Source organism: Pipistrellus hanaki (genome assembly GCF_964339955.1).
Source record: "Pipistrellus hanaki genome assembly, chromosome: 2".
Taxonomy (NCBI): domain Eukaryota; kingdom Metazoa; phylum Chordata; class Mammalia; order Chiroptera; family Vespertilionidae; genus Pipistrellus; species Pipistrellus hanaki.
This window is the reverse complement of record NC_140504.1, coordinates 169997442-170019333: the sequence shown is the minus strand read 5'-3', so window position 1 is coordinate 170019333 and position 21892 is coordinate 169997442. Positions and strand designations below refer to the sequence as shown.

The following is a 21892-nucleotide window of genomic DNA, read 5'->3' as shown; positions in this document are numbered from 1 at the left end:
GGATAACCTGGCATATTCCCCCAGGCCGCCTTCATCCCAGATACCAGGATTGGGTGGCTGCTGCTGCTTGTGGGTGGGACCGTGGCCTCAAACCTAGGCAGGTGGGAAAACCTAATCTGTAATGTTTGGGGTTTTACAACATGTTACGTCAGCCAATGGCTGCAGGCATTTTTTAAATATGCAATACCTGACTATTTATTCGGGGCACTGACTTCTTTTCCCTTCTATTGTCAAGTAAAAAAATGACAACAGCCAGCACAACAATAGCCATCCATTGTGAATTAATCAAAATTAGAACTTTTCTTTTGTCAGCCGCAAAATTTTGGTAATAGTGTCGTGAGATGAAAAAGGTGAAAATCGCTGCATGACAGGATGGTTGACAGAACCTCTTCAATGACAGAGAAGAATGGGTTGCTTTCCTGTTGAAACACTGGGCCAGAGTGGTCAGCCCAACCCCACCCCATTCTCTTTACTTAGGGTCTGTTAAGATACCTACTGTGCGCCCACACTGAGTCCTCCTTGCTTCCAGATTACTGAGCTTTCCCGGTTTACAAAATACAGCTCACTCAATCCTCTCCAACCCTGACGATCAGGAAGGGATAACAGCCACCCCCACTTTTTATGTTCCTGGGGGATCAGTTCACTTGGCCGCATGGAGTGTGTGTGTGGAATTCACACATTGCCTCATCCTCTCATCCGAGTGGGAAGTCAGGGGTTGTCTGATGCCTATTTTCTGGCTGAGGAAAGGGAAGAAGTGGTGGCAGGCTGTATTTATGAGAGAAAAAGAGGCATTCCTGACCCAGTGGCTCACTCAGACGCCTGGGAGATGAGGGGTGATTCTGTTTCAGAGTCAGTCCTAGTGGGGTTTGGGGACCCCTGAGGCCCGAGGTGGGCTTCCTGCAGGAGGAGCACCCAGGAGCTTCAGGCTCGGTGGGGAGGAGCAGGGCACGGGCATGGGCAGGGCGGTCGGGCCTGTGTGGTCCTGAGCAGCCCGCCCTGGCCTGTGCCAGCACGGGGCCAGGCACAGACATGCTGACCACATGAACAGGTGGGACACAGATTGCCTGGAAGGAGGCCAGGAGGAGGTGAGCAGCGTCTGTTCACCCCTGGGAGGCATTTGTTGAGGCAGATGTACCAGGTAAATGCCAGAATAGCAGCCTTTAAAAGGAAAAGTAATGATCACACACACACACACACACACACACACACACACACACACACACACACACTGTGCACCTCCTGGCCTACAGCACCAGGACCCTGACAGGACCAAACACACCTGCCCTCCCTCAGCCCCTCCAGGGCCCTTTCCCAGCGGGGCTGTCGGCTTACTCATTAAGTTGTGGATACTTATTAGGCTTCTCCTCTGTGCAACATGCCGGCCTCTTAGAGAGGGACAGGCACTCAGGAAGCACTCGCCTGCCCTGAGGAACTTGGTAAAGCAGCCAGGTGGCTAAGGCAGGGCCTCCTTGCATTCATAGCAGCTACAGCGTGCTGGCCACCCGCGACAGCTCTGCAGTGTTGGTGCAACATGGCGGGCTCAGAGGTCATCGCTTGCCAAGAAGGGCAGTACTGAGGAGGGTCTGTGGAGGATGTGGGCAGACAAGGAGTTGGGAAGGTGGGGGTTGCAACTCTGTCTCAGGAGGTGGGGGCAGGGGGTCAGATTCTCTCGTCATGAGTGCAGCCTCTAACGCCTCGCTCTCCTGTCTCCGCAGAGTGCAGCCGCAGCCCCAAGCCCAGTGCTTGGCAACATTCCCCCCAATGATGGGATGCCTGGAGGCCCCATCCCGCCGGGTTTCTTTCAGGTATGTGCTGGGCCCCGGGCTGGTCCTGTGCTCCTTTCACTCCACGCCAGTCTCCAGCGGGAGGGAGGGAGCGAGAGAAGAGTAAGTAGTAGCTCAGTTTGCCATGCTCTAAATACCGTTGTTTTATGCTGGTTCGAGCCCTTCCCTTCCAATCCCTTTCTCTGCCCCTTCCGAAAACCGAGGCGGGGAGAAAAGGGATGGAGAGCAGACTCCCGCCTCCTGCCTGTGCCGGCGTTCGTTTTCCTCACGCCCGCGTCACAGTCAGACGCGGCCGCCCCTGGTCAGGCAGGCGGTGGGGCTGCTTCCAAGCCCACGTGGAGCTGTCTTTTAACAAAGGCGTTCTTTTCCTCAAACAAGTAAACCGTTCTTTGTTTCTGTTTTGTTGCTGCTGTCCGTTGTCATTGTTTACTTTGCCTGTCCAAACTACAAACCTTAGGCGTAATCTAAAAAAAACACACAACAAAAACCCACCATCCTGGCAGGTCTCAGAGTCCCTTCCCTCTGGTTAACCACTTGATTTTTTCCGAGTGCGATCACAGACGGCGCCCCGCGAGCATCTGTGCCCGCACTCTGCCTGCCAGAGGCAGGAGCAGATCCCACGTTGGTCGGGAGAGCCTGGCCTTTTCCAGAAGACACCTTGTTGGGCTCTCAGGGCTGTATGTTGTCAGGGTTGGTTGTGGCTGCCACCTCCTTTGTGCCTCCCCTTCCTCCCTCTTCTTTGCACCTCCTCTTGCTCCTCCTCCTCCTGTGCCGTCCCCTTTGAGGTCCATTTAAACCAGATTGAGACCGGGAAGTACCGTCTTGGAGAGGTGTCGGCATGCAGGGCTGGGAGGAATTTTTACGTTCCTTCTCTTGCGTGTAGCATCCCATTCTTTCAGACCCGTCTGTAGCTGGGCTTGAGAATCTGCCCAAGTTCCCCGGGCCTTTTGCAAGCGTAGCGCTTCCAGATAAGAATCCGGAAGGAGCACTTGTGTGGGAAAGAAGGCAGAGACCTTTCTGTGAAGCCCATGAATTCTAAAATGTGACCAGTGAAGTAGAGTCCAAGGACACTGGTCCTCAGTGGAAGCCAGAATTTCACAGCGTGTGCCCAGCAGTGAGTCAGAGGCTGCAGGATGCAGGAGCTCCCTGGCACTGGAGTATCGGAGTGAACGTGGGATGGATGCCCCTTCGGGGGGTAAAGAATAGGAGACGACCTAGAAGACACTTTTGCTTTGCAAGATTTCACATTCTGATTGATGTTAATTCCCAGGAGAGGAGGGTTAGGACACACGGCTCACCAGACAAGAAGGGAGGCACTGAAACAGGAATGTTACCTGTAGACAAATAGCATATGGCCCACCAAGTTGGTGGTCAGGGGAGTGAGAGGGAATAGGGGTGGTGGTTCAAGGCACTGGGTGGCCACCCATGGTGTATGCATTCCTAGCCTGCTGCCCAGACTGGGATCTTGTCCCAGGGGTAGAAGTGGGCACAGACTCAGAAATTAGTGTGTAGGCTCCAGATTGGACTCGACAGGGCATGGCCTGAGGCTCAGCTTGTGGTAAGGCCACAGGCATTGGGAAGAGGGGCCAGACTTCAAAGAGAGTGAAACGGTAAAAACCCTTGGAAACCCGTGGGCCAAGGCAGACAGGAGCCAGGTAGGCACTACCTTTCTCTCAGAGGGAAACCCAAGGACTGTGATCGGGGATGGTCATCCATACCATGGGACAGCCATCTTCTGGCCCCTGCATCCAGGGCGTCCTGCCCCCAGCTGGTGGCCTTTCCCACAGGTGCTCTGTCGGGCTTCTTTCTCAGGATGCCACGATGCCCTTGATCAAATGCAGATGCGGCTTTCCTGCCTGGTGGGCCGAGCCCACCCAGGGACCAGGCTCCACCTGTAGGCATCCCTGTTGAGGAGGCTGGCTGTCATCTGGGTGCCGGTGCAGATGGTGGGAAGAGGTGGGCAATAGCTGTATTTTTAAAAAACAGGCCATTAATTTCTATTTTGGCCTGAGTCTGGGGCAAAGCAAGGCCTGCCTGATACGTGGGTAGCTCCCTGCTTCTTGCTTTGGTATAATTGTCCATGGTTAAGGCTTAATTTCAGACATACTTCTTGGGCCCTCCCCTGTGACGTCGAGGGGTGTGTGGTCAGAAAGTCCAGACTGATTCCTGTCCTTATTTAGCTGCCACCAGCCACTGTCACACAGGGGTGGCTTTTGGACCCTCTGGACTTGAGGTATTGTCTGATCTCCTGTCAAGAGCTGACTGAACCATTGGGCAGAGCTGGGTGCCCCGGCCCCTCTGCTTCCTGGGGAATTTTGACCCAGTACCCCACCCATCCAAGGGCATCGTTTCCCCGTCAGTCAGATGGAGGTGCATGGGGTCCTTCCTGGCCACGATGCTGAACCCCTCAGGCTGGGTCACTGCGAAGGGGAAAGGGTATCATTCTGGCAGGAGTTAGCGGCTTCCCATTTCCGGAGCAGGCCAGCTCACAGCAGGAATATTAGCTATTGATTGCCGGCCCTGCCCCTCACTCATCTTGCGGGTGACCACTTTGATATTAGAAGGGAAGTAGAGATGGTATCCAGGGTTTTATCTGCTGCCAACAATTGCACTTCTTCCCCCGCTTGGCCACTGCCTGGGCAGGCAGCTCTGCTATGGCAGGGTCTTTGCACTGAGGAGCAGCCTGGGTTGGCTAATCCAGCTTTGGCCAGACCCTGTCCCAAAGTGGGCAGCCCAGTTTTCAGGTCAGCACTCCACCCCCAGTTGGTGCTAAATTTAGAAGCCAGCCGGGCTGCCAGGGTGGGTGGGAGGGAGCAGCTGTCCCTGTGTCGTGTCTCCCCCCCCCCCCCCCCCCCCCCCCTTCTGGCTCCTCAGGAAGCAACAAATGGGACTGACTCCCTTCCTCGGGCCTCTGACTGCCAGGCTGAGAGGCTGCTCCTGAGGTCAGAAGGCCTGGCCTTCTGTGTGTTTGCTCTTTCTTACTTGATGTTCGGTTCCCGAGGTGGACAGTGCCTGCCTGGTCCTGTGGCAGGAGATTGTGTCTAATAGCGGCAGGTTGAGGGCTGACAGGGAAGTGGTTTGGGCCCAGCCATATTCCCTGTTGGGGAATATTGTGGAGCTCTCGGGGCCATGGTAGAACTTAGCAAGGCTATTCTAATTCTATGTATTTGGTGTAAAAAGATTGCCTTAATCTTGGCCTCCTGGCACCTGGTGTCCACTGGGGCCCCAGGAAATGTTTGAGCTGAGTTTATTTGTGTTGCTCACATTACCAGGAGTGGAGCCAAACCAGCCCTAACGCTCTAGATCTGGCATTCTGACTAGGCTTGGAGGTCAAGGGTGGAGTTCCGGAGTGGGGAGGGGAGCAGAGAGCAGGAGCCTGAGGCGCCTGTGTTAGTGCCCCACCTCCTCTCCCACACTTGCTGAGCGACTTCAGGCAAGTTGCTCCCCATCTCTGGGTGCAGCTTCCTCACCAGTAGGTGAAGCCAGGTAGACCAGATATGGCCTCTGAGGGTCCATCCAACTTGGATTTTCTGCTTTGGATCCAGATGGATGTTATATAATCAAGCAGCAACATTATTTTTTTCATGCAGCTTAAGTCAGTTGGGCTGCACATCTGGCAAGCTCTGCTTGGCTTTGACCAGGCCCGCTGGTCTGGGTGGGTCCCCAGCGCCCTTGGCCCTCCGGTGGCTCTGAGAGGCGCTGCCCAGTGAGGATGTCTAGGTCCAGAGCTGGGGAGTTACAACAGGGCAGGGGTCATGGAGAAGGGAGTACTGGGTACAGGCTGTTTTGTTCTTGTTTTGTTTTAAATTCCAATAATTGTTTTCAGTTATGTAGTGTTTTTAGACATGTGACTTACTTTCATTTTGGTCGCAGTTGTTCCTGCAGAGGAGGCATGGCTGACTGGTGGGAAAGGGAGACTCAGGAAAGTGACTGACTGCCCAAAGTCACCAGCCCAGGGCTGTAATGGGAGTCCAAACCCAGGCCTCCTGGGTCCCGCTCCTAGTGCTCCGAGTGTGGACATCTGCAAGGATCTCCACGTCTAGAGGAAGAAGAGGGACTAGAGAAAAAGATGGAAAGGATGGAAGGAGACGGAATTTCTTGCCACCTTCTCTTAGAAGTAGCCAGTGCTTCTATTCCGATGCCAGCCATGCTTGGTTAGTGGTGGCTGCTGCTTAGAACAGTGTGTGGACAATGATTCTGAAGTTGTATCCGGGCCTGATGGATACCCTCTGGCCAGGTTTACCACGAGCAGGGGCACATGAACAGTAGTTCGTGTCCTGCGTATTGAACATCCCCAATCTACTCCAGAATTCTCATTTGTAGATGTGGAATGAAGGCCCAAAGGCAGGTGGGACTGTGTTTGTGACAGTCCTGGGACTGAGGTGAAGGCTTAGGGCGTGGCTCTAGGCCAGACGTGGGTTAACCGTAGTCTGCCCACATGAGCACCCAGCCTACGGAGAGACTTGACAGGTAGGCCCATGCCCTGTAGCAGGAAGTGAGAGGCTTGCCTGCCCAGATAAAAGATTAGGGAGGATTTCCTGGAGGCAGCACAGCCCCGGCTGGGACAGTGTCCAGAACGAGGTGCTGCCCAGTGGGAGTCGGAGCTGGAGAGGTTGCCAGCTTTTGTTGATCTTGTTGGAGGGTGCGGGCACTAGGGGGAGCCACTGGAGTACCAGGTCTGGATAATGCCCCAGCCAGGTCTGCAGCGGCTCCGCTGGCTCTGAGGAGGCAAGGGTCTGGGTGCTGAACACATCAACGGACATCAGCATTGCAGAGACCCAGCCGAGGTCATAGGGCTAACAACTGGGCCTTCTCTGGAAAAGTAGCCCTGGGGGACCCAGCTGAGCCAGACGCTCAGCCCATCCTGCTCTGAGCATCCTTTCTGCTGTGATGGGGGCAGGAGGGTTGACACATTCCCCGTCCCTGTCACCTTGGAAAGACAATGAGGTCTGCCTCCAGAGAGCCCTCCTGTCAGTTATGGGGTGAGGAGAAGGAGCAGATGACGTGTATAGTCTGGGAACCAAATAAATGACTCAGAAAACAAAAGGGACAGAGAGGCACACACGACCTTCAACCTTTCCTATTGCAATTATAGGGAGCCCGTCTCGCCTCCCACAGAAGTAGCTGGGGTTTTCTGGGAGAGCAGCAGCCTTGTGGGGGCAGGGGTGGGGGGTAAGGGGGGGAGCACTGATGACGGACTGTCTCGAGGTTCCGCATGTAGAAGGTACCCAGCCTCTGCGAGGCTCAGCCCTTAGATTCAGGTCCTTGGGAGAAAAGAGGGAGGCCAGTTTGAGTCTTCATAGGGAAGACATTTCTGCCACTTGCCAATTGACAGTGAAGCGGTGAGCTCTTTGGCCACTGGTGGTAACGGAGCAGAGACTAGATGCCCAGCAGAGAGCCTTGGCGACTGTGAGCTTGGAGTGGGGTGCAGTGTTTGCAGGGAGGGTCAAAGCCCAGTAAGTGAGAGCAGCCCGTGCAGCAGCTCAGGCAGGTCCTGAGAGCCTGGCCGAGGACTGTCCATTTCCTGCCTTCCCTCTAGCGGAAGCAGGCAGCCGTCACCCAGTGCACTGACATTCCTTCTGCCAGAAGCCAGCAACAGGAAGGACTTCTCTGGGCTGGCTGGGGCCCGTCTGGGACTCAGGAGTCTTGGGGAGAATGAAACCACCTTGTTTTTGTGGTTGTCAAAGCCTGCTGCTAGGGAGGATTTGATGATTGGGGACCTGGATCCCCATTTGATAGACAGTGAGCCTGAGGCTGGAGCCTAAACTGTGTAAGACCTGGCCAGGCTGGTTGAACAGCCCTCAGCCCAGGTGTGGTCTCTGAGGACACAGTGACCTCCTGGTCACCCAGCCCTGGGGAGCACTGCAGACTGAGGAAGCAGACACAGGTCTCACCGTCTGGTGGAGGAGACAGGCTGAAACTACGGGGAGGGTCCGTGCCAGGGGGCAGGCGAAAGGAGAAGCCAGCCCGGCCTGGGGGGTGTCTGGGAAGGCTGCCCCCAGGGGCTGATATTTGAGCTGAGGCCCTCGCAGGAGGCAGTTGGGGGCAGGCAGCGGACGCCAGGATGGGATGTAAAAGGGCGAGCTTGGGGTGGCAGGAGGACTGATGGCTGGGCTGGGTGTGGGAGAGCCCTGAACTAGACTCACAAAGGACTTGAACCTGAAGACGGGGGAGCCGTGGTATCTAAAATGCAGGTGACATGATTCCAAGAACAGCAGTGGCAGGAGGGCCAGGGTCTCAGCAGGCTGGCTGATGTGGAGTCCAGGCTGCGGCCCCTCCGGAGGTGGCCAGGGCCTGAGCTGGCGTGGTGACCGGGTGTAGTGGCCGGTGCTTTCCTACCAGATCCCGATGGTCCCTCCATGGAAGTTGGAGCTGAGGGGGAAGCAGAGCCCAGAGGAGGCCCGGGGTTCTGGCCGGCATGGGACCAGGCTGGGGAGGTCTTCGAGGTGGGGGTTGTGGTGGGGAGAGGCTGAGTCCGCTGCCTTCTCCCCTGCTGGGCCCCCTGTGGTCCTGGACTGACCAGCCTCGCCCCCTCTGGCAGCCCCCGAGTGGAAGCATCAGCCCCCTACTTAATGTTGCTGGTGGAACACTGTCCAGATTAGAAAAAACATCCACTTCTGTGGGTTCACCTGACCCTGTAAGGTGGGCTTGAGAGCTAATAGCATGCCCACTCTATGGGTGAGGAAACCGAGGCTCAGCATGGCCAGAGTTGCTCAGGAAAAATAGGCCTGGATGGGGCTGTGAGATCCCGAACTTATGAACCTCTCTCTATTTGGGGAGCCCACCTGGGCCCCCCTCTCTGACCACAGCCCCCATCCTGTCTGCTTCCCTGTGGGCAGGGAGTCTGGTAGATACATTGGCCTGTGTGTGAGGTGCTGAGTCTTGAGTGAGTGGGGACAAAAGCACCCCCTCCTCGCAGCCCCCGGCCCTGCTGTCTGGCTCCAGACTGACAGAAGGCAGGGTTGTCCCTGCTGAGGAGGATTAGGAGGAGGTGGGGTGCCCCAACTGCTGTTCTCCACCCCTCAACCCCTCCGCCCCCGTTCCCAGCTGGCTTGGCTCCTGAGGTGCAAGCCCTTCCTGTTGTTGTGATGAGGCCCCCACCTGGGAGTGGGGTGCCCGGTTCGAGGCAGGGCAAGCCACCCTCCCCTCTCTGGGCCTTCGTTTGCACGTGTGTCCTGTGACATTGCTCCAGAGGGCTTTAAAAACCCCTGGCCCCTCTGAAGCATACCCCCATCCCCACCCACTGGGCCCCCCCAACCTTCGCCTGGCCTGTGTGGAAAGGCCAGGAGAGGGCGGGGGGGGGGGCGCGCGGGGAGGAGGGGGAAGCCTTTTCTTTCTTGCCAACACCACCTCCACAAAGGTCAGGCTGTGCTCCCGCCCTGCCTGGCAGCCAGCCCGGTGCCTAACGTCTGCCCAGGAGGCAGATGACCGGCACCGGGCTCCTAGCAACAGTGGACAAAAGGTTACTCCTATCGTGCCAGGCTCCCTCAGCCCCTCGTCCTCCTTCCTCAAAGAGGGGGCTGGGGAGGGGGAGGGGGACTCTCGGCCTTGACTGGCGTGTGTGCACGCATGCGGGCCTGTTTGTGTCTGCACACTCAAGACCGCCCCCTCCCCCCAGAAAAACGTGAACTCCACATGTCGTGCCGTAACTCTCACTGATGAAATGGAAAGTTGAACATAAATCAATGTCTGCCGCCCTGTTAGCTATGCATCAGCAGTCCCTGCCTGGGAGATTTGCTCGGTAACAAAGCACCCGGCAGCTCCGTGGGCCTCGGCTGCCCCCTAATGCGGAGCCAGCCCCACACCAAGGAGCGGAGCCCAGCGGGGCTGTAGCCAGCTCCTGGCCGCCTGCTTCTACCCACCCTCCCCCTGCCCTCAGTCTTTGCTCCCTTTCTGTGGGGGGGGAGGGAGCATCTTGGACACAGGAGGCCTGGGCTGTGCCCCCTGCGCCTGGAGACCCCAGCAGCCGGCCCCTCTCCCTGGCCTCTCTCCTGGGCTTTAAGCCGATTCTGGGTCGGTCTCCGACTTCTATGAATCGGATACTCAGGGATTGGTGTCAGCAGCTGCCTTCACCTCTCGTCGTTTAAGAGCTCGGGGCTGGTTTATCCTTTTCCCCTTTGGACCTGGGTTTTTACTTTGGGTTTCTCTTAGAATTGAATTTCCCCCTGTGCCTGAGAGCTGTGCTGTGGGTTGTCGGCTCACCCGCACTGTGGCTGTGTCTGATCCCCCATAAAGTTCTCCCGCCTCTTTGGGGGGGCGAGGATCCTGTGTTTTTGTTTTGCCTCTTCATAGTTGGCTAAGGGGGTAGACCCTCTTTTGTTTCTCTCCCCACCTTGTCTGCAAATCATGCTGAGGTTTTTCTCCTTAAAAAAAAAAAAAGGTCAAATTCCTCAGCCCTTGTAGCAAAAGAGGTTTGAGGGAGAAAATTCCAGAGGAATCCTGTAATAACACGCCTTGGCATCATGGGGATCAGGATGGGCCCCCTGAATGAGATCATGCCGCCCCAAAAGGAAACTGCTCTGCGGGGGGCCCAGGCCCAGGGGGCTGGCTGCACGGGGTGGGGGCGGGAGCATTCTTGTACCTGGCTGGGTGCTCACAGGGGCTCTGTCCCAGGAGCTGGGGACACAGCGGGAGACCCACAGTGGGTTCCGGGTCCATGTCCTTGTGCTGCAGACCTTTCCTGGTAGGCTCCTCTCCCACGTGGAGGCCTCCGGATGAAGGGGGCCCTGGCCCGGCCCACCGGTGCTCTGGGGACTTGTCTTCAGAAAGCCCTGTCTCTCTCCGAGTCCAAACGGGTGGGAAAGACTTGGTGAGAGCACAGAGGGGGCATAGCCTTTGTGAAGTGCAGGCTCCGGGCCCGGTGCTGGGATCTCCAAGGGCTCCTGGCCTGGGGCAGCCTGTCACCTCTGTAAGCTCCACCAGAGAGGCGTTCGGGAATTGGTGGGAATACAAGGAAAATCGGCAGTCTCCCTCCCAGGGGCCGGCGTTCATGGGCGGACTCTAGCCCGGGCCAGCTACAGGTCAGTGGGGTAGCTGGTTTCCCTCCATCGAGTGCTCTTCCTGTCAGTGGTGTCCCTTCCTTAAAAAAGCAAATTCCAGGTTTTGGTAAGACAACTTTTTCTATGAAGGGCCAGATAGTAAATATTTTAGGCTTTGTGCGCCATCTGGTCTCTGTTGAAACTACTCAACTCTGCCTTTATGCCCTGAAATCAGCCGTTAAGTACATGAGTGAGTGGCTATGTTTCAATAAAACTTTATTAACAAAAACAGCTGGCAGGCCAGATTTGGCAGAGCGCCACGGTTTGCCAGCTCCTGTGCTAACTCCACATGTGGTGTGTGCCCTTAGGGTCCTCCTGCTTCGGCCGGCCCCTGCTTCCACTCTGGGTATTCAGGATGGCGCAGGGAACCGAGCCGAGCCTGGACCTGGGATAGTGAGTCCAGGTCTCCGGGTTCCATCTCTCCACCTGTGCACAAGGTGGTGGTGGTGGTGGTGGTGGGGGAGTGTGTGTGGAGAGCATGTCAGGTCTTGGATGCTGCCAGTACTTTCATTTGCTGTGCTTCCTCCCTTTGTTTTGCAAACCACCATCTGCAGATTGTGTCTTTGTCGCTGTGGCACAGCATGCCTCATACCTCTTGAGCACAATGTTTGCTTTGCGCCTCCAGGGGCCCATCCCTCCCAGGAAGCGGGTTCACAGGTGTGTGGGACTCTCACTCCCCCTCGCTGGCTGCCCAGTGCTAGTGCCGTCCCATCTCCTCAGAGAGGCACAGGGAAAGGGGCCAGCTGGGGTCTGCACTCAGAGGAAACAGGGTCTGTTGGTGACTCTGCTCAGGTCACTTCCCCCCATCCCAGGAAGGTGGCCACCACCCCTGGCCACACTTCTCCCCGGCAAGACTTGTCCAGTGTCCGTAGAGGGTCCTGACTGTTATGGGCTCACCTCCTAGGAACCAGGAGCCCCCTCCTCAGGTGGTTGCTTCCCAGTTGGGTGTGGCCCAGCCCAGCCCACTGAGACTCCCTCTGCCCTTGAGTAGGTAGATCTGGCCTGTACCCCCACATACATGCAGAAAAGACTCGTCCCCCAAGGGAACAGATAGAAGCTGGTTAGGAAGGCAGCTGTCCAAGCCACTGCTGAGGTGTTCCCGTGGGTTGAAGTGGGGAATTAGCTTTTCCTCGGGCGAGCTGTGAGTGAAAGCTTTGTGCCCCCTCCCCCCCCCCCCGCCCCAGGTGGTCAGCCTCCCATCTGGGGAGGCCGTTGGTCGAGCAGAGCGAGGTTTGGGGTGTCGGGAGCACTCAGGCACACCTCAGCCCTCTCCCCAGGATGCGTAGATAGCATTTTCTGTCACCGTTCACGTCCAAGGAGCAAATTGGATTGTCTGTCACATGCCTTTTACTTTTACCGTGTGTATAATTAATGTAATTTTATATTCACTCAATAAAGTGACACGCCCAACAGGCAGATGGTGGAGGCCACCAGTAGTGCAAGTTATCTGTCTCCCGCTGCCAGTCAGTAACACCCACCCCACAGCCCTGCCAGTCCAGTGGCCAGTGTCCCCAGGAGTCGGGAGGGCCAGTGGAGTGTTCCGTCCTTTAGCAACCTGAAACTCCGAGTCCCCGTTCCCGAAGGCCTTCTGCTCGGGGGTAAGTCCTCGTGGCTTTCCTGCGGAGAATGGACCACCCTGGGCCTCAGGTGAAGCTGAGGCCCAGGATGACAAGACAGGGTTCCCACCCTAGGATTTGGGCTTTCGAGGCCAGAGCTCACCATGAGCCACAGCCTGTCCTCGTCCGCCCTCTCTTCTGGGCTCGCCTCGGCACCCAGAAAGCCTGGAGATGAGTCTCGGTTCTGCGACCCCATGATTTCCCGGCAGGTGAAGGCTGCTAAGGGGTGTGGGGTGACATTTGGTGAAGGAGCAATAAGTTTCGGAAATACTAAAAGCATAGCTTTTATGTTCTCCTTCAAAATAAAAATCAGTGTGGGGTGGGGTTTTTTTGTGGTTTTGTTTTTGTTTTTTTTAATCTGATTTTTTAAGGAACTGTCCTCCCTCACCCGAGTCTAGCTCAGAGGACCAACTTGGCCACACTATTGGTAGCGACTTTTTCTGGTTCCTTGCACACAAAAATGTTCGGCGTACCTGTGGCTTGGGGGGGTGGGGGGGGGTCCTGGCCAAGCCTTGCTGCCCTGTTTGGGCCCTGCCCTGGGTGTTCACATGGGATACGAGGCAGTGTCCTGCCCCGGAGGCGCCACAAGGCCCCCACAGAAAAGGCAGAGTGACTGAAGCGGACGCCTCCCGTCAGCAGAGCACCTGGGTGGGGAGCATCCAGGCTTTCCCGGAGGATGGTGGGCTTTGAGCAAGTCCAGCTGCCACCCTCCCTGGAAAACGGGCAGTGAGTGTGTCCTGGAGCAGGAGGCGTGGGGTCTGGGGTAGACAGGACCTTCTCTCTGCTTACCACTGTCTCTGTGCCGTGGCCCCGGCGACCCTGCGGTGTTTGCAGAAGGTCCCCGTGAACTCAGTACGCGCTGAGGACCTGGGCTTGGAAGCCTGGTCTGTGTAACGGGGAAGCCACAAGCCCGTCTCTGGAGGATGGATGACTTCAGGTGGAACCCAGGGACTTAGCCAAGACGTGGCCGTGAGGCACGGGGCGCTGCTGAGAGTTCTGGGTGCTTTTCCAGACCTCGGACCCCTTGTGCTGGGGCATGCTCGCTCCCCTCCAGCCAGTGCTGGGCAACGGCTCTCACTTCCCTGTGTCCTGGCTCCGGAGTTTTCGTGAAATGGCCTGGCGTTCGCCTCGGTCACACCCACGACTCTCAGAAGCTGCTAGATGTAACACTACCCAGTGTTGAAATTACAGGAAAACGAATTGAAAGGAAATGTGGGAATTATGTATCTCCGGTCGGAGATCTTGGGAACGTCTGAGACAGAACGGCAAGTCCATTAACAGGTCTGGGGCAGGGCGAAGGCCCAGGCAGGAAGTGGGCACCGCTCCTGCCTCCTTTTCCCAGGCTCAGTGGAGGGATTTGTAGAGTTGCCCCTCTCCCCCCGGTGAGGGGGCCTTGTTACGCAGGAGCCCTGACCGGCTATTCTCATCCCGGCCCCGTGGCCTGCGTCCGTGGCCACGTGGCCTCAGTTTACATGCCACCTTGTCACTGTGTCCTCATCCTCCCCCCTGGCCTGGGAGCTGTCAGAGCCATGGGATGTATGTGGTGAGTGGTTAGAGCCCCCACAGTCCTTCAGCGTCCACTGGTCCTTCCTCTGCTGCCCACGGCGTGTAGGATGTGGACTAGCTAAGATCCCGGGGCTCCCGCACCAGGCTGGGATCTCGCTCTACCATTGACTAGCCATGCAGCCCTGGTCTCAACTTGCTACCCGCTCAGGCCAAAGGCTAGATAGGAGGCAGACAAAAGAGGGTCTTGGTAGAGGATTCTGACATCTTACTGCAGCATTTCCCCAACATGGGGCCCTGCTCTCTGCTCCTGAGAATGTGCCGAGGGTACCAGGTCCCTCCCTCTGCTGAGCAGTCTGAGGGACAGCCCTGGCACCGGTTAGTGAGAGGAAAGCTCCAGGTGAGTGGAGGTGGCAGAGGCTGGGGACAGAGCTCTGGGTGGCGTGGGAGACCCACTGTAAACAGGAGGAGCTGTCTGGTGCACAGAGCCCCGTGGTGCTGGGGCCGCGCTGGGAGGAGAGAAGCAGAGCCTGGCATCAGGGTGCCTGATGGGGTGCAGAGGAGCTCCCCCAGGGAGGTGAGCTAGGTGGGATTTTCTCTTTGCTTGACCGGCTGGTCGGGCCAGGTTCCCTTGTCCTCAGTGTTCTGAACCCCAGCTCCCATCAGAGGGGAGACTTCTGAGCTGCTGCTCCTCCCCAGATTTAGCCCACTCCCCATTGCTCACCACGGCTGGGCTGGGGTCTCACGATTCACCAGCCCTTGTCCTGAGCAGACTTGTGTGGAGGCAGACCCTGCCACGTCCATTCACCCTCGGGGAGCCCTGAGGAAAACACAGAGCCGCCTGGGAGCCTTAGGGCATCTGAGAGACAGTCGAGCCCGAGACTCAGGTTCAAGTACTGACCCTTCGTCAGCACTGCCATCTGTCTATGGAGGCCCCTGCTGAGTTACGTAGACACTTCTGGGCACTTTATTTGTTTTCTATCATCAGTCACGGAGTCCGCCGCTACTAACTAAACTCGCCGGGCTAACGGACGCCCAGGTGCAAGGGCCCTGGTCAAAGGCAGGCCGCTCCCGAGGAAGACAGGCTGTCGCCGTGTGTGTGTGTGTGTGTGTGTGTGTGTGTGTGTGTGTGTGTGAAGGGTTAGAGGGAGGAGGCGCTCTCTTCATGCCAAGAGCTGAGGAACCCACAGAAGGCCTTTATGCCCCCTCTTGGCAACTGGACCTCACCCTTGAACCCTCCTCCTCCGTTCGTTTTCTTCTTCCTCTTTTAGGGGTTGGCTTCAAATTATCTTATTTGTTTACATTGCACCCAAGTTTTATGGTACAAAAGACTTGCAGGTGCAAATATGTCCCGCCTTCATTAACTTCCCCTTCCTTTTTAATTTATGTGATTTCAATTTTCCTTCCCTGTACTGTTAATTAGGGGACCCTCTAATCAGTGCCATTATCACAGTGGTATTCATGTTTAGGAAAGCCGCTAAACAAATGCTTGCAAAATTGCTAAATGGCTAATTAATGTCTGTTAATTAAGAAAATTGCTCATGGTAACAAACCATGCCGTTGCTGGCAGCCGCTAGAAAGACACACACTTGTTGAAATTAGTAGCATGGCAGGTAGGGGAACATCTGCTCCGCGGAGCTTTCCAGAAGTGAGCAGCCCTTGGCGTGGGCACGCACATCCAGGCCTGTCCTTGGTGGCTCCCCGGGGTTCCTGCAGAATCAGCTCCTCTGTCTTTCTCCGCTCACCTCTTCCCTGCACCTCCACGCCCACCGGCGCGGGCAGGTGAGAGGCCGGCAGCCTGGCTCTGAGCGAGAAGGCGAGAGAGGAAAACCTGTCTCTCTCAAAGATTCTTTCTCCCCGTCTCTCCTCACGGAACCCCACCCATTCCCATGCATGCTTTAAATTTTTCTCAAAGGCGACTTCCAGGGGTAACAGCAGCGCTGCGGGAGAAAAGAGGGAGCTGGAAGGGCTCCTCAGCACCAGCGTCCGGCTCCCAGTGCCCCAGTGGGCCGGAGGGCGGACTTTTCGTGCTCGCCGACGGTGACCTGCAGGCGGAAATACGTGTGACGTTGTGACCCAGCACATACACACGTATTTACAAATGAGATAGAAGTTAATGCAGTATTTGCCTTAGAACACACAAAGGTCTCCAATATCATTCTTCTGTATTTTTATTCGATTCCCAGCTCTTTTAAAAAAAGAATGGTTGCAACTCACTAAATTGCTTTCACCACCCACTAACAGGTTGCAGCCCACAGTTTGACCTACCCCATGGTTTAAGTGAATTCATCTGCCTGTTTCTCCTGGGAGGAGTCGAGGCCAGCAATGCCCAGGGCTTTGGGAGGGAGGGAGGGGTCAGCTTGGAACCAGGGATGGCTCACCCCCACTGAATTGGGGGGCCCAGCCCACACACCCGCCCACGCAGCAGGCAGGGGCCTGCAGCCCTGTCTCCCTGTTCTGCACGTTCCTGCTCCAGCTCGGGGCTTCAGGGCTGGAGTGGGCCTTGGACCCACCAGGCTTCGCGTCCGCGCTCTGCCGTTTGCCAGCCGTGTGGTGGCGGCCAAGTCCCTGCATCCCTTGCGACACGGTTTCCTCGTCTGTAAAATAGAAATGAGAAACTCCACCTCTCGGGGCCCCTTTCCAGGGAAGGTGAATTAGTGCCCAGCCGTCGGGCTGCTCCATAGCCATCTCTTCCTCTCGTTCCCCCGTTTGTTCAGTCTGGGCTCCACCCCGCTCCTTCTGTCCGTTCTCCTTCAGCATCAGGAGCCGGGCCTCGAAGGCCCCGGACCTGCACCTGTCCTCCAGACTGGGCGCTCCTCGAGGGCAGGGTCTCCCTCAGGCCTGGCAGACGAGGTCGCTTTCTGCGCACACTGCTTGCTGCGCCCACACCAACCAACGTATTTAACATGGCAAACTCCGCTCCCACGCCAGGCAGTGTCGGGCCCTGCTCCTGTGCAGGGGCTTTGAGAAGGAGCTTGCTTGGTTTGATTTCTCCCCCCTGTCAATCCCTAGGCAGGCGTTTACCAGCTTCTCTCCCTCCCGCTCCACCGACGAGCTGGCGACCCCGGCAGCAGCTCGCACCTCCCCGCCAACCAGAGCCCGCCCCCCGCACGCCCGCCCGCCGCCCACCCTTCGTTTTGGTTTAATTTTTGTTCTTTTAAGCTTCTCTTGCGCTTCTCCATGTGCTGTGATCTGTAACCTGCCTCTACTGTCTGGCCTCACAGGGTCCTCCGGGGTCACAGCCCTCGCCGCACGCACAGCCTCCACCCCACAATCCCAGCAGCATGATGGGACCCCACAGTCAGGTAACGCACTTGGCTCGCCCGCCCGGCCGGCCGGGGGGCACGGGGCCCCAGGAGGACAGAGCCAGCAGAGGAAAAACAAAAATCACAACGTGCTTTGCCATTGCCTTCGAGTCTTGATTGACAAGTGAAGAGGTTTTTAGAGGGAAAAAAAAAAAAAAAAGTTAACTATTTTCTAAAGAGAGTTTTCATTCCTTGGACATCACGCCCAGCCTGGATCCGAAACCAAAAGAAAGGAAAACCATTTCTGTGACCTTGTCAGTGGCCTTTGCGTTTTTGTTTTTTCCTCTCTCACTTTTGGTTTGGTTTTTGAGTTTGGTTAACCATTCGTTTGTAATCGAAGCTGCATCCAAGCCTTTTCTTTGTGCACTCGCTGCTGAGAGCTTTTCCTGCTCATTCCCTGCACTGAGTTAGGGAGCCCGCTGTCCCCACAGTGTCATTGTGTGTCCCCTCCGCCCTCGCTCCCCCTCCCCACCCTCTGTCAGCGGTCTCCGTGCGCGCGCGCCCAGCTCTGCACACCCCGAGCAGCGCGTGCCTAGGTTCCTCTCCTGATCCTCCGGTTTGCCCTTCCCACGAGCAGAAGCTCCCCTCCCTTGCCCACACGGATGTCACTGTTCTTCCGCATCCTATGCCAAGTCCCCGCTGCTGCCCCAGCGCCCAGAGCCGGTCTCCGTGAACGGAGGCGGAGGCAGGGTCCCTGTGCGGTGGCACCTCCTGTTCCCTCTGCCCAAAGGAAGTTGTGCCCAGAGGGAAGAGGCCCCTGGGAGAAAGAGGATTTAGGAGACGGCTAGTGGTAACCCAACTGGACTTGGTGGAGTGGAGCGCATTTGTGTGTGTCCCTGTGCCGGAGCGCAGGCTGTCATTGAACTGATTCCCTGTAATTGCAGCCTTTTATGTCACCGCGATACGCAGGCGGCCCCAGGCCCCCGATCAGAATGGGAAACCAGGTACGGTACCTCTTTATGTTCTCTCTCTCTCTCCCCTCCCTCTGCCACCCTTGACCCCAGTTGGACTTTGACTTCCACTAAAACGTGAGGAAAGGATTGGGAGATGGGGGGACAGGTCTAAACAAGGTCGCTTTGCAAGCAGGTCCCCGGGAGGGCCCTGTGCCCGGGTGCAGCCCCGGCCAGCATCTGCCTACCCCTCATGGGCGACACGGGCAGCAGTGCTGGAGCTTGGAGGGCACAGCAGCAGCGGCTGGGGTGGGGACGCAGGGTTTCAGCTCTGCCAGGGAAGGTGGTAACACCCTCCCCCTCCTCCCAGCCCCTTCTTGGAAAAGGGTCTTCCTCCTTAATGAAGTTAATTGACAACATGCATTTTTTCCTGGAAGCTTTAGTGAATTGCCAAGCCTGGTAAATGGAATCCTGCTATTAAGGGGAGAAATGGCCCGTAGGAATGCTTAGATCAGGAGCCCGGGAGGCAGCGGAGCAGGACGCTCGGGAGTTTTCGGTTGAGCTGGGTCTGCCTGCTTCCCAGACCCAGCTCAACACAAGCAAGGATTTGTTTCTGTGATTAGAAAAGCGGCCTGCAGACGGGAGGAGGGCGGCCTGTGGTGCACCTCGTGCTGGCCCTGTGCTGGCCGTTCTAGGTGGTCTGGAGAACTGGCCCGGCCCCTCCCTGGTGCGGCCCATCCGGGGGCGGGAGCGAGCTGGTGACGGACAGACGAATATCCTCTTTTGAAGACAGACGAAACCTTAAACTTCAGGGGAAAATTTTTTTTTTTTCAATGCCAAAATATTTTTTTATATATAATTCTATGAGTGACCTTGCAAAAGCCCTTAAAAACCTGACAGCAGCACCAGTGCCTCCAGCGCTGGGAGTTTGGTTGCAGCTAGCTGAGTGTTCTCTGAGCGGGATCACTTCCGTTCTCAGGGCTCCGCAAGAAAGCCCCCGCGTGAGCCGGGGGGCAGGGACCACGGGGCGATGCTTCTAACCAGGAGCCCCGGGCTTTGAAGTTAAATTGCCCATCAAGTTACCCCCCCCCTCCCTTTTTTTTTTCTTTTCTTCAGAAGTCTTTTTTTTTTTTTTTTTTTAATATATTTTATTGATTTTGTACAGAGAGGAAGGGAGAGAGATAGAGAGCTAGAAACATCGATGAGAGAGAGTCATCGATCAGCTGCCTCTTGCACACCCCCCACTGGGGATATGCCCGCAACCAAGGTACATGCCCTTGACTGGAATCGAACCTGGGACCTTTCAGTCCCCAAGCCGACGCTCTATCCATTGAGCCAAACCGGTCTCGGCCAGAAGTCTTTTGTTTCCTATTTTGACATGAAGGAGACAAATGTAGAAAAGAAGAATTGGAGACGTGGCTTTTTGAGCAAGGAGGGCCCCCTCCCCCCATACCTCACAGATGAGGAGACAGGCCAGGGTGGTGGGGGAGTGACGTCCGAAGTTCCCCCGTGGGCTGGGCTCCAATCCAGCTCCCGCTCCGGAGCCCCTGCTGCCCGCACGTCCCGGTCCGGTCAGCTCCCGTGGGTGTGGAGGTGCGGCCCCTGCCTTGGTTGTAACCAGTCGGCCAGCGGGCCGCCTCTGCCATCGCACACCCGGCCCAGCCGCGACTCTCCCTCTGCCCGCGCAGAGCCTCCTGGCCTGAACCGGCTCTGCCCCAGGGATGCTTTCTTGTCGTCATTGTGGCCCTCCCTCCAGCCAGGAAGGGACACGAGAGGAAACGTGTGTTTCTGTTTGTCAGTGAATCAGGAGCAAGTGCCCAAGAGCAAATGGAGAATGAGTCGTTACCTTTACCTGGTGACACAGGCCGGTCTTCCCAACCTCCTGCCGCCCTTCAGAACGTGAGGCCGGTCTTCCCGTTTCCTGGGAACTCAAGACGTTTTGTCCTCCAAGCGGGGGTGGATGTGCCCCTGGGAGTCCAGGGAGATTGACTCAGGGTGCCTGTCACACAGGAGCCTCCCGCCACCCCTCCCAGCGCAGGTGGAGGGAGCAGAGGCGGCAGGACTGGCTCGGGCTCACGTGGCCTCCTGGCTTAGGGCGACGAGAGGGCCCGGAGAGGGACAAGAACCTGAGGGTCCTTGCTTGCCACAGTCTTATAAGAACCAGCCGCTTCCAGACATTGCCCAGCCCCATCTGCCTCAGCACCCTGGAACCCCCAAACCAAACAGCCTCAGGTGTAACCAGGCTCAAGAAATACCCCAGCCCCCCGAGCGGGCAGACACACAGCAGCCTAGTGACTCGGAGCTTGGGAACTGGGAGAGGAAGAGGGCTGAGAGGTCAGAGCAGGCTGAACCCCGACGGGAGAGAGAAATGGGAGAGAGAGACTGGTTGTTGTCGCCCAGTGTCCCGTTCCCTCTCTCCCCCGCACCCCACGGGTAGGAGTAGGAAATGCCACTTCATGAAAATCAAGTGCCCCCTGGGCCTTCCCATACGCCTCCCCCGCCCTAGACACCATACGCACCGCATTCGGAAGCCAACCCGAAGACTGATCCCTTCCCTTTCCATCACCTTGTTCCAAAACCGGTTTGGAGTTCATTGTTGGGTCAGAGGCAGACCAGTGTCCCTCTCAGCCCTCCCGCAGCAGTGAGCAGATTGGGGGGTGGGGGGCTCCCCCGGCTCCCCCGGCTCCCCCATCACAGGTGCCACCTGCAGGTGGGAAAGCGTGACCTGCTTTCCCAAAGACCTTTCCTCTCAAAGGCAGGGCCCATGTTCAGTCCTTGGGCTCAGAGTTCTAGAGTAAACTCTCACCCCAGCGCTCACTCTCTTTTTCCCAATGGCAGCTAGAATAACTTGGGTCCCAAGTAAATCACTTTGGGGGGGGAAAAATAAAATATATATATAATTTTATTTCAGAGAGGAAGGGAAAGGGAGAGAGAGATAGAAACATCAATGATGGGAGAGAATCATTGATCGGCTGCCTCCAGCATGCTCCCTCCTGGGGATCGATCCTGCAACCTGGGCATTGAACCATGTGTCTTGGCTGGGAATCGAACTGTGACCTCCTGGCTCGTAGGTCAACGCTCAACCACTGAGCCACGCCAGCCGGGCCCCAGTAAATCATTTTAATAGGTGTGCCAATAAAGCCCACGGGCCCTGCTGAGGGGCTGTTCCTGGCTCCGCGTGGGGCCAGCGAGCCTGGGGCAGAGGCGTGGGGATGCAGGGATGTTACTGTGAGGCTTCCGGGGCCGCTGCACCCCCGGCGTGGGAAAGCGACATTCCACATGAGGGACTCGGGGCCCCAAGTGGTCATTCTGGCTCTGCCAGTAGGTTCCTGGGGCCTTGGGGCCTCATTCCCTCTGCCTCCATCTCAAAGCCACCTCTTGCCCTGTTGCCCCTTAAAAGAAGGACTGCCCATCGTCACAGGATTTTAACTAGTGGGTCTCTGGATCCCCACCGTTTAGAGACAAGGACAAAATGAGTTACATCGCTAGGAGGCAAAGGAGAGACAGGGCAGGGGGCTGGTGTGAGGGAGGGGCTGTTGCTGCTGAGCCGTGGTGGCAGGCCGCAGGGCCAGAGCGAGACCCCGCTCCGGCGGGAGGCAGGCCCACCAAGCAGCAGGGCGGAGCAGTGGTTCCTCGCCCGGAGGCGAAGCCGGACCCACACGTGCCACAGTTTACGCTAAGACCCCCCAGGCTGGCAGCCACGCCCAGGGGACCCCCCCCCCCTCCCCGGCTGGCAGGCGGCAGGAGTGGTCTTGG

General features: G+C 57.1%; 1 protein-coding gene across 4 annotated transcripts in view; it reads left to right on the top strand.

Moving 5' to 3' along the window:
* Positions 1 to 21892, top strand: part of SSBP3 (single stranded DNA binding protein 3) — a 148412-nt gene that overhangs the window by 111400 nt on the left and 15120 nt on the right. For 2 of the 4 annotated variants that reach the window (XM_084874652.1, XM_084874653.1), the window contains exons 5-7: positions 1716 to 1805; positions 17166 to 17246; positions 18131 to 18190. In XM_084874652.1, coding sequence (XP_084730778.1) covers positions 1716 to 1805; positions 17166 to 17246; positions 18131 to 18190 — 231 coding nt within the window. The remainder of the gene's footprint in view (positions 1 to 1715; positions 1806 to 17165; positions 17247 to 18130; positions 18191 to 21892) is intronic. The other 2 variants (XM_084874654.1, XM_084874655.1) reach the window with 1 other exon arrangement.